At 32.1% G+C, this 15,923-nt stretch overlaps 2 protein-coding genes across 2 annotated transcripts; both read left to right on the top strand.

The window, feature by feature from the left end:
* Window positions 1-4,351: 4,351 nt before the first annotated feature.
* On the top strand, window positions 4,352-13,356 carry LOC105133868 (TMV resistance protein N-like). The gene is made up of 2 exons (XM_011038007.1): window positions 4,352-4,704; window positions 12,201-13,356. Exons 1-2 carry the CDS (start codon window positions 4,433-4,435, stop codon window positions 12,907-12,909), a joined length of 981 nt encoding a protein of 326 aa, XP_011036309.1. The 5' UTR covers window positions 4,352-4,432; the 3' UTR covers window positions 12,910-13,356.
* On the top strand, window positions 12,848-15,458 carry LOC105133867 (TMV resistance protein N-like). The gene is made up of 4 exons (XM_011038006.1): window positions 12,848-13,300; window positions 13,418-13,711; window positions 13,795-14,670; window positions 14,917-15,458. The coding sequence occupies exons 1-4, from the start codon at window positions 13,178-13,180 to the stop codon at window positions 15,370-15,372; spliced, it is 1,749 nt and encodes a 582-aa protein (XP_011036308.1). The 5' UTR covers window positions 12,848-13,177; the 3' UTR covers window positions 15,373-15,458.
* Window positions 15,459-15,923: the final 465 nt, after the last annotated feature.

Raw genomic sequence — 15,923 nt, forward strand, 5'->3', positions numbered from 1 at the left:
TGCAAGAGTTTGAGTAAGGGACTAGTTGTCCAAGGGGAAGACGTGTCACCCCCAGTGCACCCTACCTAAGTTAAGCTGCATTGTTGTTTGATTGTTTTTTTCTGAGTCGGATATTTGTTGGTCTTTTCTAAAACTCAAAGCAGATTTATATTCGTAAGAGAGTTTCTACTTTATTGGGTTAAATCCTAACCGTTCTAAAGTCTGAATTTTAGCATTGCATTTATTTACATATTGTATCTTTAATACCTGATAGTGTATTTTATCGTATAATTTTACACCCCATAAATATTAAAGTCTACATCTGGATTAAAAAAATTAATTTTTTTTTATATGTTGGCCAAATCCTAATGGATAATTATAAACTGGTTACGATATCCATTTTTGAATTTTTTTACATGAAAAAGATGCAATTTTTTTATGAAAAATATAATTGGAAAAATTTCAGGATTTGGCCATATGCGACAAAATATATTTTTTTTTATTTTTTGAAAATGGAAATTGATTTAAAAAAATTTTGAGATTTTTTTTAAAAATGTTTTGAATTTTTTAATAATTTCGGAGGAAACCAGGTATTTTAATACTGGATTTGTATTTTACAGTGTAAATATACAACTCGATATTATGCAAAATGGGTAGAAAAATATACGAGAAAATCATATATTTTTTTTTAAAAAATGATTTCATATTTTTTTTTATTTTTTTATTATAATACACACACACATGCACATAGATATATAATTTATCTCCTGCATAAATAGTAGAACATGAATTATATTTCACTCTTACTATTCATGTAGGGAATAGCAGGGAGGGGAGGAAGGGAGAAGAATAAAAAGGAAAGGAAGGGAGGCTCACCTGGCTAAAGGGGTCGTGGCTGCTACGATGAGGTGGTTCAGTTGGTGGCTTAGGGGACATCAACTGAGGTGATGGTGGTTGGAGTTGGCTGTGGGAAGAAGAAGAAAAGGTTGCAGAGGAGAGAGAAAAGCACAGTGGCTGCTTGATGACTGGTTGGTTGTAGAAATGGTGAGGGAATGCCATGAAGATGGTGGCTGAGGCTGTGACAGATGGTGGTCGGCAACAAAGGAAGCAAAAGAAGAAGAAAAAACACATGAAAGAGGCTGCAGAGCAGAGAGAGAAACCGACGGTGGCTCTTGGTGATTGGCGGGTGGTTTTGTTAGCTTCTTGTGGTGGAGCTAATGGTGACCAAACCAGTGATAATTGTGGTGGAGCTAATGGTGACCAAACCAATGGTAAGGGTGGTGGTAGTTGAAGGCCACGGTGGAGAGAGAAAAAAAGAAGAAAAATTGCAGAAACTGACAAAAAAACTGGTTTTTTTGGCTGACTTTGAACTCACATTTCTCCTTTCTCAAGCCATAAAACTTATCTCTATTTATAGACGATGGAAGAAGGTAATCTTATTTACATTGAAAAAACATTTCAGCCCTTGATTCAGTTGGGAAGGATCCCAATCGTCGACTTAAAGTAGGTATTATGAGTTGCAAATCTGTGGACAAAAGCTGACTAAATTGACCTTTTTAGACTGTTACCAGAGATGATTTTTTGTCATTTAGCCTAAACTGATCACATGGTGTCATAGAGAAAGTGCATAAGATCATTTTCATATAAAATTTGTCAAATTTGATGGACATTAGGTACATTAAATGCAACTGTAAAGTAAGTAACCAGATCATCTTTTTTAGAGGAAAAAAGAAGATAATAAATAGTGTCGATTCCTATTTTTGCCAAAGTTTATTTCAGTTCTTCCTCTTTCAATTGCTTTCAATTGAACCCTAATTGACCTTAAATTTTTTTATTTAATGCAATTAAACCCCTAATTTCAATCAATTAACTTGATAAAAACTAAATTTGGTCTCTTAAAATTCCAATTTTCTCAAGTAAGCCAAAATTAGGCTCCCAAACTTAATTTTTCACTAATTAAACCCAAACTAAAATTAATTTGACCTATTTAAAGTATAATTAGGTCCTTGCACTTAATTAAATCCTTCAATTGGATCCAAATTAATTCTTAAATATAATTAAAATTTAATTTGACCCATGATTAAATTAAATTGGCTTATTAAAAATTTAATTATATCATTAGACTCAATTTTTATGCAAATTCATTCAATAATAATTCAATTTGACATTGAATTTGTATTTTTCTTCATTTTTAGGCATAATGAGGTATGATTAGGCTTTGAATTTTCTTAAAAAACTACAGCTTGATTTTTTTCTATTTTTGTAGCCCTTTTTGATCTGCTTTCTTGACATTGTCAGCCTTTATTTTATTTTTTAATTTTTATTTTGAAAAAAAAAATTAAAAGGAATAACCTAGAATTGGGTTATGACATTGTGTTTGGTCTCAACCTCTAAAGCTTATATTTGCAAGACTAGTCCTTTCATTTCTTTTAAGCTTCCCTAGCGTACAGTTTATTACCAACTTTTAAACTCTCAAACCCTTTAGTTAGACTTTGAGTTTATTATATTGGAACTTTGTGGTTAGTTCAAAGAAACCTTATAAAATGGGCCTTAAACCCTTCAACCAGTAAACTTATAGAATTATATCATAACCTCACAATTAAACTCATTGAGTAGTAAAATTGAAACCGGAGCAATTCTTTATGCTCTAGATTTTGGTCCTTTCTATGATCTTAACTTTAATAGATCCATGTTTTTTAAATTTTATTTTCACCTTTTCTAGCAGCCTTGGACAAAATTATATGTACTGTGAGTATCCTTTAAAGTTATAATTAACTCATTGTTAATTATGACTTTAACTGGTATGCTCCTAGGATTAGGACTCTCAATCATAGAATTTAAGGACATTCCATCCTTTTCTTTTGTCACTTTAGAATTTTATAGGGCAATTAAATCTCTTATCATATCATATCAGAGCCCATCAACCTTTTATCTTGCTATTCTAATTTTGAAATTATAAATAGTTTTGGACCTCTACATTTATAATTATGATTTTATTTTTCATTAAACATGAAGTATAAGCCCTTCTCTCGTTTTTTTATATGGGCCAAAGTCAATTTTTAAACTAGTAGATGAGCCCAAAAGTCTCCTTTATTTTGGATTGAAAAAAAAATATTAAATGAAATAAAATGGCAAGGGAAAAAATTAAAAAAAAATTAAGATTAGAATAAAAAACAAAAAAATAGTAATTAAAAGAATGAAGATTAAATTGGATACAAAAATTAAGTGAAATAAAATGCCGAGGAACGAAATTAAAAAATAAATAAACTATAAAAAGCATTAAAAAACAAATACTAATAAAAAGAAAAAAAACTAAAATTGATATAAATACAAACTAGATAACACAATTGATTTTTGGGAGATCGATGAGAAATTCAAGGCCATGAAAAAGAAAACACAAAAGAAATTTTTTTTTTCCATGAGAGCCTAATTAAAGCTCCACTATGAACATGCACTCCATGACTATGAAGAGCACAACTAGTCGCTTCCAATGTCATCATGGATACTAGTGTTTAATTATCAGAAATGCCAAATACACAACACAAAAAGTATAAGTGCCTTCCACTCATTGGCATGTGTATTTTTTTGTAATAACAATTTGAATGAGGGTCAATTAAATCTTTAAATATATATATAAATAATTAAAAAAATAATGTGGAAGAATAGTGTGGAAAAGACTTAAGTACCCCTAACCACAAGTTTTATTCCTTTTGTTTTAAAGGCAATATGATCATTTTAATGTGTATTCAAAATATTAGAAGATCAAAAAGCCTTTATTCTTAATTTGAAATTCTTTTATTTTTAAAGGTACGTAAAACATTATTATATTGTGTATTTAAAATATAAAAAGACTCTTTGTTTTTCCAATTGCTATGACATGGACAAGACCTTTCTACCCTTGAAACCAAGTTATATGAGGTTTTTTAGCTAGGGTAGAATGGTAATTTAGCTATTCCAAGCAACAGGTTAACAGTAAATCCGAGGCCTTCTAATTTATTTTTTAATTGTAATTGTAATTAAGACACCTTTCCCACCCCTGCCTTGACTAAAACACAGTTGACTTGCTCTGATAGTCTGATCTATCTATCAACCAAATACAAACAGTGAGTTCCATAATGCAGGTTCTCAATCACAGCAAAAACACAGGAAAGCGAAGGCCATTAGGCATTTATATCCTCTCTTTTACTTTTGTTTTCACGACATGGAATATTATTTTGCATGGTGGTAGGATTTTCTTGTTTAATAGATAGAAGTTAGAGCACAAACGTCAGTTGAACTACTTCATGATTGATATGCTTTAAGCTTTAGGGGTGAGGACACCCGCAAGAGTTTCACCGACCATCTGTATACAACTTTGAAGCGGGTAGGAATTCATGTATTTAGAGATCACGATGCAATTGAGAGAGGTGCCGACATAGAATGTGAAGTTGAAAAGGCAATACGACAGTCAAAAATGTCATTGATTGTCTTCTCGAGTGATTTTGCTTCTTCAAGTTGGTGCCTAGATGAGGTTGCAATGATTATGGAACATAAAAAGCATCATGCTGGGCACATTGTTCTTCCTGTATTTTATGACGTTGATCCATCAGAAGTCCAAAAGCAAACAGGTGATTTGGCAGAAGCATTTTCTAGAGATGGAAAGCTTTTCAAGGATGAGAAGATTGAGGGATGGAGGTCAGCTCTTTGCAAGGTCACTAATCTGGCAGGAATGGTTTTACACAACAGGTAATTAGTTTCTATAATTAATATTAAAATTGAAAACTCCATTGATTAGTACGTAGTGAATGTTACTTGGTCATCATTTAGCTACTTTTGTTATAAATCGTTAATCCTACATTACTTCAGATTAAGGAAATTGCAGAACAGGGTTACTAAAAACCTTTTAGTAGTTATCAAATCAACACATCAGTGGTTGCCAAAACAACATTGTTGTGGAGCTATAACTTAAGTGAAAGAAAACTGAGCTGATAAAGTATATATAGGGAAAATAGAAAATCTGAATATCCCATTGAGAAAATGTCTTGATCGGAGTAGTCTTTGGTGACTAGAGAAATGTTTTCATAATGCCCTGAATCTAACACATTCCATGAGTTAATTAATAATTGGCTAAAAAATAAGGAGTTTAATTGCAATTAATTGAATATAATAGTTTCCTAATGGAATTCATAAACTTATCAGTTAGGATAAGTAGATGTTTGTACTTTCCAGCCTGTTTAGGAAGCATTTCAATACTTTAAAGTATGGAGACGGGACCAGTACAGGCCCTCATGCAAAGGGATTGATCTTTTACTTTACTTTTAGGACTTAAATTACTACAACTAGGTTTCTGAAGATTTGACTTTCAGTGTGGCCTATCTAGGGAAAATTAATGTCTTCAATATGGAAAGAGAAATGGAAAACTGCAAGGCAACTGGGATAAGAAATGAGGCATTGGTGAGAAAAAGAAGAGCAACGAGGCAGTGACAAACCATTTCTTTTTAAATATGGGTTTTCTATTTTATTTTTATTTTTTCTATCTGCAGACCTAGGCAGAATTCATACAAGATATTGTCAAAAACATTGGAGAAATGTTGAAACGCACAATACTAGATGTGCCCTCGTATTTACTTGGAGTTGATGCTCAGGTGAAAGATATTAACAACTGGATACAAGACAGGCTTGAAGATGTGAATATAACAGTAATATATGGAATCGCTGGTGTCGGCAAGACAACAATTGCCAAGATTGTTTGCAACCTAAATTTCGAACAATTTGGTGATAATTGTGGGTTTTGGAAATAGAAATAAGTTGTTGGGTATGTTAGGGTTTTTGGACGAGGAGAGGGGAAGAAGACAACAACTTGGGAAAAAAAAAAGCAAGAATATATGTATTTGATTAAGATCAAGAGTTGGCAAATTTAACAAAAATTTAAGCCATTAAATAGTCAATCCATAGTGAAAGCCAAGGAGATGAACAATAAAAGGGTGGCTTATTGAGTTGTTAAGATTTGATGATTTTCATGAAAAATCCTACTTAAATCAAGATCTTTCCAAGGCTAGACTAGGATTGTCAAACTTGGATTTTATGAGTTTCTGTAAATATATCTCTTGTAAGATTTAGAAAATCAATATTTAAATTAATACTGATATAGAAGGTGTCATAATATAATTTTCAAGTTTCTTCCAAAATCATCATTTTCTTTTAAAATTCAAAAAATAAAATAAAATAAATAATAGCAACTTGACAGAAGCAAGTTGAGAAGGGTTGCAGACACATAGAAAAACAAAACAAAACAAACCCCAAACCATATAAAGCTTTAACCATAAAAACATCACCCAAACAACCATTTCTCATACAAGAAAAGTCAATCTCCAAGTCACCCCAGGACAACCCTCAAATCATCACAAAATAGCCTTTGCAAGCAGTTGTAGTAGCAACCACCTGTAAAGAAAAAAAAGGAGCAAACATTAAACTCTAATGTAGTAAAGTTCCCTTTACAGAGATCTATTTATGACACTACTAATGGGAAATCTAAGAGGGGATGTATTAGTTTCAGATGTTGTAAAAATTTCTCCCACTAGTAGCATCACTAAAACATAGTAGTAAGGAGAGAAGATAAACCTGGGTTGAAAAACAAAAGCATACATCAAATTTCAATGTAGTAGAGCTCCTACTATAGAGATCCATTTATAGCTTTACTAGTGGGGAATCTAAGAAGAGATGTATTATTTTCAGACCCTCTAAAATTTTCTCTCACCAATATTAGCATCAGAACTCAGCAGTAAGGAGAAAGGTAGACTTGGTCTGAAAAACAAAAAGAAGATTGAAACTTCAATAGAGCAGAGCTCCATCTACATGTATCTATTTACTACACCGTTAGTTAGGAATTAAAGATGAGATAGAGGCATCATAGATTCATTAGGTGTTCCTCCTCCAACAAAGACAATGCATGATTCCACGCACCAATAGTGGTGGTGGTGCGTGGTTCCACGCGCTGTTGGGATTACTTAGCAATTTTGGAAGGTTTCCACTAGTCCCTAGACAACCACAACAATATTGGAAGGTCAATTCCTAACCCCAAACCATTTATTTAATAAATTACTATTTTTTAGGATAAAATATTAATTGTGTGTATGTTTTTGGGATTGTTTGATGATGATTTATAATTGATTAAGCTGTTAGGACAAAAATTATAAATTTCTTTTTTAGTATTGCCAAGTCTCTTAAAAATAAATTATATTTGAGTATTAAAAAATTACAAAAATAGTCTTTTATTTGTACATGTATTTTTGGATTTAATAACTAGTTTATTAAAGTCAAGATAACTTGACATACATTTTAGAAGTACAAAAAAAAATTGTTTTGTTTATCTTAATATCAAGGATTACGAACTTATATGTAAGACGTGTTCCTAATATTAAAAGAAAAAAATACAAAAATATATTTTGACTCTAAAATAGCTATGCTTTAAGATGATAAGATAAGGACATCCTTACCAAGAAAGATTTTTTTAAAACCTTAAACAAATCAACGACTAGAAAATATAATAAGACCTTAGATTATATCAAACAATACAATTTATTTTATGTAAAGTATCTTAGGGGTGATGCGTCCTCCTATACACAATTAGTTCCTCTATCTAGACTCTAAAAACAATTATGGTTCCTAGTGACTAAAATATTAAACGACGACTCCATCCCTCTTTTTTTTATAAGAAATTTCATCCCCATTTTCTTATAAGAAACAAAAATTCCTTGTTCTTTTCCCTATCACTAGATAAATTCCTAACTCAAAAGGATGATCGTCGCGACACCGCACACATGCGATAAAAGGTATGAAGCTTAAAAAAAATTATATTGTGCATGTTTTACGAAAAAGATACATAAAAAAAAATTATTGAAGTAATAAGAGAGTATATGTTGAGGCATTGATTTCAAAACCGAATGCCCTTTCATAAAGACATTACTTAGCTTAGGGGCATATGTATAAAGCTCTAGTAAAAGCATTCTCTAACATCGTTATATGAACTCCCATCATGATGAAAGGTCATATTAATGGCATTAGGCATTTAATACTGAGGACTAACTATTCAAAAGGTCAAGGTTGGGAATAGACTTAGGCGATATGTTCCCAGGATGACATCTTCTGAACTTAGGATTCTCGACGGAGCCTAATCTCGAGCTCAACTATAGGCCCAATGATGATAATATATGCAGGCTAGGTCTAGAGGTTGGGGTGTTCATGCCTAGAGCCGTTGTCATTGAAAATAACTTTATAACTGATTAGACTTTTCTAAATCAATCTACTAGGTCATATTTAGTTGATTGTATTGGATTTTAAACTAAATAGGTGTGCAAACCGATCAAACTTTTCCTAACATAAAAATATATTTAAACAATGATAATATTTTCAAAGGAGTAAGAAAAAGATGTGGAATCATTGATTCAAATAGATTCAATAATCTTGATCAAATTAATAATATTATATAAAAAAAGCAATAGAAAAAAAAACCTAAAAAAAACTCAGAAAAAGCCAATAACCAATCAAAAAAATAAATGCTTGCAAATATTATAAAAAAATACCCTCTAAATATTTTTAAAATATCTTAATGATCTCATTCGATAACAAATTAAAATTGAATGAGAATGTGATAACCTAATGAAGAGAAAAATTAAAAAAATATTCATGAAGTTCGAGGCCAATAACTTAATATTGAAGAATGGAAAATAAATCAAATTAAAAAAATATAAAAAAATTAAATCAACCCGAGTTAACTCAACAAACCTATGATATAAGATCGGGATAATACCATTGAAAGGAAAGCAGGAAAAAAAATCATGAAACTCAAGATCCAATAACCTAAAGTTGAAGGATGAGATTGAAAAAATAATTAATTTTTAAAAAATGGTTTAAAAAAGAGTGAAGTTAAATCTGACTAATTTTCAAAAACAATGACTTGGGTCGTGAGACTAAAATTATTTTTCATCAAAAAATAAAAACAAATGAAAGAAGGAAAACACAAAAAAATCACTAAGTGAAATTCTTAATCATAAACAATAACAAATAGTTATCAAAATAATGAGGACCAAATCTGACATAAAAATAAATGAAAGAAAACAATGAGGGACTAAATTGAAAATTAAAATAAATTAAAAAGGTGATAAAAAATAGCAATAAAAAAAATGAGGACCAAAACTGGATATAAAAGTTAAATGAAATGAAATGACAAGGAAAAAAAATTGAAAAACAAATCAAGATTAGAATAAAAAAATAGTAATTAAAAGAATAAGAATCAAATTGGATACAAAAATTAGATGAAATAAAATGCAGGTAATGAAATTCAAAATCAAATAAACTTCAAAAAGTATTAAAAGAAAAACAAATAGTAATAAAAAAACGAGGAATAAAATTGATAAAAATACAAATTGAATGACATAATTGATTTTTGAAAGGGTAAATGCGAAATTCAAGGCCATAAGAGAGAAAACATATAAGAATTATTTTTTTTCACCAGAGCCCAACCAAAGCTCCACCATGAACATGCACTCCATCACTATGAAGAGGACAACACGTTGCTTCCAATATCATCATGAATATTAGTGTTTGATTACTGTAAGCAATGAATGTGCAACACAAAAAGTAAAAGTGTCGCTTACTCGTTGGCACATGTATATTTTTGTACTAACCAATTTGAATGAGGGTTAATTAAGTCTTTGAACATATATAAAAATAATTAAAAAAATAAAAGTGAAAATATAGAGTGAAAAAGACTTAAATACTGCTAACCACAAGTTTTATTCCTTTTGTTTTTAAAAACAGTATGATCATTTTAATGAGTATTCAAAACATTAAAAGACCAAAAAACCTTTCTTTTTAGTTTTCAATTCTTTTACTTTAAAAGTTATACGAGTTATTATACTGTGTATTTAAAATATATAAAAACTTATTTATTTTTTATTAATATGACATGGAAAAGATCTTTCCACCCTTAAAACCAAGTTATATAAGGTTTTTTTTTTAGCAAAGATAAAATGATAATTTAGCTATTCTATGCCATAGATATATAGTTAATATGAGGCATTTTATTTTTTTAATTATAATTATAATTAAGAGTGTATTTGAGATTATATTTATGGTGATGAGTTTAAAGTGTTTTTTGTTTAAAAATATATTAAAATAATTTTTTTAAAATTTTTTTTATATTAATACATCAAAACAATATAAAAATAAAAAAATTATTTTAAATAAAAAAAAATCAAAATTTAAAAACAACACCACGTTCCAAAACCCACCATAAAACATCTTACCCCCCTGCCTGGACTTAACAGTTGACTTTCTGATCTATGTATCAACCAAAGGCCGACAGTGAGTGCCATAATGCAGGTTCTCAATCACAGCAGAGACACAGGAAAGCGAAGGCCAGTAGGCATTTATATCCTCTCTCTTGTTTTCGTTTTCACGACATGGAATATTATTTTGCATGGCGGTAGGATTTTCTTGTTTAATAGATAGAAGTTAGAGCACGAAGAACTACTTCATGATTGATATGCTTTAAATGAACAACTAAAATATTAAAGGATTTGTGGGACACTCACAAGATGTTTAATTTAGTTGCAAATTGATTAGGATAACCCTGTTTAATTAGAGGGTTAATTTTATTTTCCCATCATTTTATGCAGTTCTTGCTGTTTTTTTCAGATTAGTGATATCTTCTGAGTGTTACTAGTGGTAAATATACTCCTTCATCCACCATGATGACTACTACTAATATCAAAGGATTTGCAAAATAACTTAAAGTTTTCTTTTTGGAATTGATTTTTAGTAACATGGGTATTTTTATTGTCCCATCATTTTAAATACTACTTGCTGTTTTTTCAGATTGCTGACATCTTCTGATTGTTACTGCTGGTAGATATCCTCCATCCATCTTGATGGCTGCTGTTAATAACTAGGAATCAAGCTCCTCAATGTGTGAATTTTCTTATCATGTGTTTTTAAGCTTTAGGGGCGAGGACACCCTCAAGAATTTCACCGACCATCTGTATACAGCTTTGAAGTGGGCAGGAATTCATGTATTTAGAGATGACGATGCAATTGAGAGAGGCGCAGACATAGAATGTGAAGTTGAAAAGGCAATACGACAGTCAAAAATGTCATTGATTGTCTTCTCGAGTGATTTTGCTTCTTCAAGTTGGTGCCTAGATGAGGTTGCAATGATTATGGAACATAAAAAGCATCATGCTGGGCACATTGTTCTTCCTGTATTTTACGACGTCGATCCATCAGAAGCAAACAGGTGATTTGGAAGAAGCATTTTCTGGACATGCAAAACGCTTCAAGGATGAGAAGATTAAGAGATGGAGGAAAGCTCTTTGCAAGGTCATTAATCTGGCAGGAATGGTTTTACATAACAGGTAATTAGTTTCTATACTTAATGTTAAAATTGAAAACTCCGTTGATTAGTACGTAGTGAATGTTACTTGGTCATCATTTAGCTACTTTTGTTATAAATCGTTAATCCTACATTACTTCAGATTAAGGAAATTGCAGAACAGGGTTACTAAAAACCTTTTAGTAGTTATCAAATCAACACATCAGTGGTTGCCAAAACTCCATTGTTGTGGAACTATAACTTAAGGGAAAGGAAACTGAGCTGATGAAGTATATATAGAGAAAATAGAAAATGTGAATATCCCACTGAGCAAATGTCTCGATTGGAATACTCTTTGGTGACTAAAGAAATGTTTTCATAATGCCCTGAATCCAACAAATTCCATGAGTTAATTAATAATTGGCTCTAAAATGAGGAGTTTAATTACAATTAATTGAATATAATAGTTTCCTAACGGAATTCATAAACTTGTCAGTTAGGATAAGTAGATGTTTCTACTTTCCAGCCTGTTTAGGAAAGCGAGGATACGATTAAGGCCTTTGAAATTAGTCTTGATGCCTCAAATCCATATGGAGACTGGACCAGTATAGGCCCTGAAGCGAAGGGATTGATCTTTTGCTTTCAGGACTTAAAGTACTACAACTAGGTTTCTGAAGATTTGACTTTCAGTGTGGCCTATCTAGGGAAAATTAATGTCTTCAATGTGGAAAGAGAAATGGAAAACTGTTAGGCAACTGGGATAAGAAATGAGGCATTGGCAAAAGAGAAAAAGAAGAGCAACGAGGCAGTGACAAACCATTTCTTTTTAAATATGGGTTTTCTATTTTATTTTTATTTTTTCTATCTGCAGACCTGAGTCAGGATTCATACAAGATATTGTTAAAAAGGTTGGAGAAATGTTGAAACGCACAATACTGCATGTGCCCTCTTATTTAGTTGGAGTTGATGCTCAGGTGAAAGGCATTAACAACTGGATACAAGACAAACCCAAAGATGTTAATATAGCAGTAATATGTGGAATTGGTGGTGTTGGTAAGACAACAATTGCCAAGACTGTTTTCAACCTCAATTTCGAGCAATTTGATTGTTGGAGCTTTCTGAAAGATGTCAGAGAAACGTCAAAGCAATACAATGGTTTAGTTCAATTACAGATGCAACTTCTTTCAGATATGAAGGGGGGATTCCACAAGATAAACAATGTAGATGACGGAACTATCCAAATAAGATATGCCACACGGTTCAAGAAAGTACTTATTGTTCTAGATGATGTAGATGATGTTGGCCAACTCAAATCAATTCTTGAAATGGGGAAATGGCTTTACAAGGGAAGTAGAATCATCATAACAACCAGAAATGGTCGCTTGCAAAGTTTTCATGATCAACCTTGTAAAGAGTTTAGAATTTTGCCTCTTCATGACAGTGAATCCCTTCAACTCTTTACTTGGCATGCATTTAGACAATCACAGCCTTCTGAATATTACTTGCAGACTCTAAAAAATAGAGCATTATTGTGGAGGGCTACCACTTGCTCTCAAAGTAATTGGCTTTTCTTTGTCTAGTCAAACTAGGGATTCATGGAAAAGAGCAATAAGAGAACCAGAAGCCCTTGATGGTGGTAAAATTCACGAGATTCTTCGAGTAAGTTATGACTCTCTTCAAGATGATCGTGACAAGAATTTGTTTCTTGATATAGCTTGTTTCTTCATTGGAGAAGACATAACCTTTGTGGAGAGAATTGTTGAAAGCTGTGATTTCTATCGGAATGTTGGAATTCAAGAACTTATCGACAGGTATCTGATATCTATTGATAAGGACAATAAACTGGCAATGCATCAATTGCTTAGGGAAATGGGATGGGAAATTGTCCGTCGAGAATCACCTGAGAATCATGGAGAGCGTAGCAGAATTTGGTGTCATGGTGATTCATTTAAGATTTTGAGAAAAAAAATTGTGAGAAGCTTACCTTTTGCATTTACTTGAAATAACAGTTTGCATGCGTATTTTTTGTGATTTCTGTATTCTATATATATATATTTATATATATACATATATACAATTGCTTCATAGCAGGGTTCCAGGTCTATTAAGAGCTTCATCCTTGACTGGGAACAAGTAAATATAGCCTCAAAATGTTTGGTGGACTTAAACACCGATGCTTTTGCAAGCATGAGCAATCTAAAACTAATCCACCTCAATAATTTGAGGCTTAAAGGAGGGTATGCAAATTTTCCAAAAGGATTAGTGTGGCTGTGTTGGCATCACGTCCCTTGGGATCATATACCAGTCGATTTTTATCTCGAGGATCTTATTGTTCTTGACCTATGCAACAGCAGTCTAAGACATGTTTGGCATGGAATCCGGGTACATTAATAATCTATATCGTTCTCTGATTTCTCTCATCAATTGGTGAAAACTACTAATTATTTTCTTGTAATTTCAAATAGTGTTTTCCAGGGTTGAAGATCCTTAATCTCAGTCGTTGTCATGGTCTAGTTAGAACTCCAGACTTCTCAGAACTCCTTTGTCTTGAAATATTGATGCTTGAAGAATGCACGAATTTGGCTGAGGTTCACAAGTCCATTGGAAACCTACAAAATCTTTCCTTTTCAAGTTTTAAGGACTGCATAAATCTCAAGAGACTTCCAGATGAAATGTGCAAGTTGACATCACTTCAAACTCTAATATTGTCTGGTTGCTCTAAACTTGATAGTGAGATACCGAATCACTTGGAAAAAATGAAATTCTTGGGGGTGATTCGTGCAGATGGACCTCTCATGAGTCAGTTTCAAAAGTGGGCTTCAAGAATGTGGTCCTGGTTAATGAGAAACGGCACATTGTCAACCAAGCGGTCTATCGATTGCTTACCATCTTCTTTGGTAAATTTAAGCCTTGCAAACTGCAATATAAGGGATGATATGATGCGTAATAATCTTAGTTCCTTGCTTTGTTTGGAACATTTGGATCTAAGTGGAAATCCATTTCAGCATCTACCTGAAAGCATTAGTAGCCTGACAAGGCTTGATACTCTTATGTTACAAGGATGCACAAGTCTCCAATCACTTCCAAGCCTACCAAGTAGTTTAGAGAGATTACTAATAAGCAATTTCGGACCCGTATTGGGACCACTGGATATCTACATGTTTGGTCGCCAAGAACCAGATAAGCTTCAAGGCCTGTTCAAGTTAGAACAATTGCTGAGCTTTGACGTGGAGATGATCTATAATGTTGGTTTGCAGAAATCAGAATCCATGAGAATCACTCAAGACAACACTAATTTTGGTGCAATGACAACAACAGCACAAGGAAAGACTACCATCCAGGTCCACTCTTACCTGTTTCTTATTTCGTGTGTTCATTGTCACGTGCATTCCAATGGTCCTAAACTGGCATTTTCTTAAATACTCGACATACTTTTTAAATTTGACATTCAAGAAAGGAATCCCTAAATACAGGCCCCTTGGCAGTTCCTATCATTCTATCCATTAGTAGTCTTTATCCTGATATATACCAAGATTGTGGCGTCCTTATTCTAGTGCATTTTGTGAATTATGACTATGCTGCAACAGGTATTTCAAGATGGTGGCATAAGTAACATATACCTGCCAGTGCAGGAGATTCCAGATTGGTTCTGTCACGCGACGGGAACATGCCATGCATGTTTTTGCGTACCTTCAAGTTCTAGTTTTGATTTCTGTGGTTTCAACATATGTGTTGTGTATACATGCTCTGACATGAGGGGTAATTTTGAAAGTTCTTGCCGTGCCAAAATAAGAATTGTAGCCAAAGGTCAAATTTTGGAGTATAGCCCAGAAATCTTTGGAGTTCCTGAAGCCAATGAGGATATGTTGTGGTTAAGTCATTGGACGCTTAGTGACAAGTTAGAAGCTGGTGATTCAGTGGCGTGTTCCATAATTTTGCCTGCTTGTTTTCAAGTGAAGAAGTTTGGCATTCACCTAGTTTCTCCGCATCAGAATTCAGCAGACAAGGAAGGTTATAGCATTCAATACCTCCCTTTGGCATAATTTCACACAAACATTTTCTGCACAAGTTTTTTTGATGACAGTTGATATCTCTTTTGCAAGAAACAATTTTTCAATGTTAATAGAGGCTCGAGCTTTTTTTTCAATCGATCTTAAAAGAATAATCTTTAAAAAATAATTATTACCATAATATCAAATAAATTCTAAAATTTTATTTGAAAACAAGGGTTGCACCATAGCTACCTTACACTTTCAAACGGATAATCAATGACTATTTAGATATATAGTGATTTTAATTTTTAAATGTATTTTATTTGAAGAAAACACCAAATTGATTTTTATAAATGTCTTTTTTAATAATTTTAATATATTAATATAAATAAATAAATAAAACTCATATTTTCCATCAATGAGGTGCATTTAAATAAATAAATTTATCTGAATGCTTGCCTACTTGTCACAAAATTTGAATATAGAAAATTAACAACTAGAGCATAATTCTTTACCATTAGACCTAGCTGCCCAAGATTTTTTATGACATAGTTTATATTCTTTCCTCTCCTCGTGTAATAAAATGGTGTTACATTAAATTG

This window comes from Populus euphratica, unplaced genomic scaffold, assembly GCF_000495115.2.
Source record: "Populus euphratica unplaced genomic scaffold, PopEup_1.0 scaffold54.1, whole genome shotgun sequence".
Classification (NCBI taxonomy): Eukaryota; Viridiplantae; Streptophyta; class Magnoliopsida; order Malpighiales; family Salicaceae; genus Populus; species Populus euphratica.